General features: G+C 60.7%; 1 protein-coding gene across 1 annotated transcript in view; it reads right to left on the bottom strand.

Moving 5' to 3' along the window:
* Positions 1 to 3,169, bottom strand: part of PHYKPL (5-phosphohydroxy-L-lysine phospho-lyase) — a gene marked incomplete at its 5' end in the record, with an annotated part of 19,471 nt that extends 16,302 nt beyond the window's left edge. The window contains 2 exon segments of the mRNA XM_014591754.1: positions 2,340 to 2,499; positions 3,051 to 3,169. Coding sequence (XP_014447240.1) covers positions 2,340 to 2,499; positions 3,051 to 3,169 — 279 coding nt within the window.
* Positions 3,170 to 3,324: the final 155 nt, after the last annotated feature.

The following is a 3,324-nucleotide window of genomic DNA, read 5'->3' as shown; positions in this document are numbered from 1 at the left end:
TATAGAGAAAACCACAAAAAAAAAAAAAAAAAAAAAAAAGAAAAAAACATGCTGGGTGTGGGACCAGCAGGTGGCGTAATGGTTATGTCACTGGACTCCCATGTGGTTGACTGCGGTTTGAACTCTGGACCCAGTGGCTTAAACTCACTCCGGGCGTGTATGCGTGTGTGCCCAAGATCCAGAGAGGAGAATGGAGAAGGGATTGTGGGGTGGCCACTCCCCCAGTGGGTGATTTCTCACTTTCTGTCTCTGTCTCTGTCTTTCTGGCGAGCACACGTGCCCTATAGCAAAAACCTCTCCTAAAAAAAGAAAAACATGCTGGGTGCATATGTGTGCATGCCCAGAATCCCAAAGGGAGCAGGAAAGGAGGAGTTGCAGTGTGGCCACGCCCCGGGGGTGCTTTCTCCCTCTCTGGCAAACACAGGAGGACTCAGCTGCAGTTAGGAGGGGGTCCCTGGGCTGCGTATCTAGTGGAATAAGGGAATGAAGCAGAGGGGAGAGACCAGGATGCCCAGGTGAAAGCAGGTGGTGAGAGGCTGGCAGGTGGCATGGTGGTTAAGGGCGCTGGACTCCCACACGGCCGACTGCAGTTTGAGTCCTGGACCTAGCAGCTTACTTTCTCACGTTCCCTCTCTCTCATTCTGTCCCTCTCTGGTTAAAATAAACACATACATAAATAAATAAAGTTAAATAAAAGAAAAAGACAGCTGATGGCGGCTGTGGGGTGGAGGGAATGAAGTTACGAGGCACCCTGAGACAGCGCAGGGCAAGTGCAGGACTTGGTTTTCCTTTTTAGTTTTTTTGCCACCGGGTGTGCGCGTTCATGGGGTGGTGGGGGTGGGAGGGAAAGTGAAAAATCACCCCCCAGGGGAAATGGACACACCGCAGTCCCTTCTCTTCCAGTCTCTTCTTGGTATTTTGGGTATGCATGCACACGCTCCTGGTGTGATTTTTCAAGCTGCCGGGTCCAGGATTTGAACTGTGAAGCTAGCCATGTGGGTGTGCAGTGCCTTAACCTCCATAACACCTGCTGGCTCCATGACTGGGTGTGTTGTTTTGTGTGGCTTCTGCCTTGCCCAGAGATGTAGATGGTGATGCCCTCACGAGGAGGGGTGGGCAGGGGTACTTGGGAAGGTCGGGGTGGGTGGCTGGAAGCATCGGGAGGGTGCCGCGGGCCCTGGGTGCTGGCGAAGGACTGTGAACTCCTTTGTCCCTGGGACTCGTGACGTGGGAGCTGTTTGTCAGATAGGCAGTGAGCTCAGAACCTACTGGAACACCTCTGAGGGTCACTAGCACGTGGATATTTACTACCAAGGGAGTGGATGAGCGAGGTCATGTGAGGAGAAGAAAACGGCCCGGGCCAGCCCTCAGGAAGGGAAGAGGCAGGAAGGGCAGCCATGGCCTGGAGGGCTGGCAGGAAACCAGGAGCACCACGTCCTGGGGGTGAGAGGAGAGGTGGCTCCGGAGAGTGGCAGCTCTGTCAAATATTGCTGAGACAGACAGACGGACGACGATCACCAGGCTAGGTGATCCTAGGTGGCCTGGGCACGCTGTCCCTGTTTGAGCTGCCGTTTCCCCACCTGTAAGTAAAGATGGCAACCCTGCTTCCTGGAAATCCCCGGGGGTGGTGACAGCACTGGGTGACCAGCACCGGTGGTAAACACTGCCATAATCCAAATGCCACGACTGCGGGCGGCCCCTGTTCTCTCCGATACACCCCGTCTCCACTACCACCCCGCGTGGTTGGCACCTGCAGCATCCGCTCCCTCTCCCCGCCCGCCCCCAGGTCTCTGACTCAACGCTCAGGCTGCCCGAGCTCTCGGGGTACCAGCACTGGGAAGGCCCTGCGAGGCGGTGAGCACTGGCCTGGCAGTCCCTCGGTGTGCCCGGCCACCATGCCCCTCCTGGCCGCAGGGCCTGGGCCCAGACTGTGGCCTTGACACAGTATCGCTGAGCGTGCGGGCCATCTGGGCCAGCTCTGGGCCAGCTCTCAGTGCGACATGGCTTCTGGCCCCACAGAATGCGGGCCCCCTCTGTCTAGCCTCAGGGGACCCTGTCCGCTTCTTCCTGTCTCTCTGAAGATGTTCACTGTTTCTGCTCCGCGGGGAGTCTGCCTACAGGCCCCGAGGAGCTGCCTCATGGAGCCCGGTGGGCCCAGAGGAGCCAGCACACGCTTCACTCGGACCAGGAGGCCAGACCCACAGCACCAGCAGCAGGGCCTCTAGCTGGGACAAGGAAGCACATGCCACCAGGCCCGCCTGGCCCCAGGCCCACGCTTGGCCAGCAGGCAGCTGCCCTGGCCACCCTGTCCCCTCTGGCTGCTGGCCGCAGTCGCTTACCCCGAGTTTAGGAAGAAGAACACGCTCAGCGCCTCGGGCAGGGTCCGCGCCAGCCTCTGGGCGTAGTCCACGATGTTGTCGTGTAGGTAGCGGCTGTTGGTGATGAGGGCCTGGTTCTGCTCATGCGCTGCCTGGACCACGAGAGGGTGGCAGTGCCCAACTGGAAGAGGGCACCTTGGTCACATGGTCACTTGGCTCAGCCGTTCCCGGGGGCCGCCCCCAGCCCCAGTCTATAAACCCGGCCAGAGGAGACTGGTTACGGAGGGAGACATGCGGAGCCGGGAGTCTGAAGACTAAGCGGGGAGAGCCAGAACCGAGCCCGGAGACCCACAGAAACTGTGTCTAGAACGCCCAAGGCTGTGGGGCGGCTTCCGACGCCTCTGCTTGACAGGGTGGGCCTGGGTCTGAGTTCACCTGCGGGGGCGGAGGTGGCCGTGACCACGCAGGCCAAGGATAACCTTGACAGGTGTGTGAGCTGGCCACCTGCCAGGCTCAGCACGGCAGGTGATGCGGATGGACACACCAGGCCTGCCCCTACCAGCACGTCTGCTTTGCAAATGGGCAAACTGAGCAGAGGACCACGCAGCTGAATGAGGCAGTGGAGGAGAGGGGCCTGGGCTCCTTGCCTTTGGCCTCTCCGTCACTAAGCTCCAGCCCGCGGGGACACAGGGCCTGCCCTGCACGGGTGGCTGCGGCTGGCCGGGTACCCACCGTGGGCCACGTTGTTGACGCAGTCCAGGTACTCGGCGCCCTGCTCGTCGTACAGGTACTGCCCTCGGCCCCGCACCAGCTTCACCGGGTCCTCAGGGAAAAAGAGCCGGCAGGAAGAGCTGTGGGGACAGGCGGGTGTGGCGGCCGGCGCGGCCTGAGGGTGCAGTCCACGCAGCCTCGTCCCCTTCCCAGGTCCCGGGAGGACCGGCTGGGAGGGCAGGGCGCTCCCCTGCCTCGGGCCTGCGCTCGGGCGGAGGGGCAGGGTGTGTAGGAA

The sequence above is a fragment of the Tupaia chinensis genome, unplaced genomic scaffold, assembly GCF_000334495.1.
Source record: "Tupaia chinensis unplaced genomic scaffold, TupChi_1.0 Scaffold000612_1, whole genome shotgun sequence".
Taxonomy (NCBI): domain Eukaryota; kingdom Metazoa; phylum Chordata; class Mammalia; order Scandentia; family Tupaiidae; genus Tupaia; species Tupaia belangeri.
This window is presented reverse-complemented; position numbering and strand designations above follow the sequence as displayed.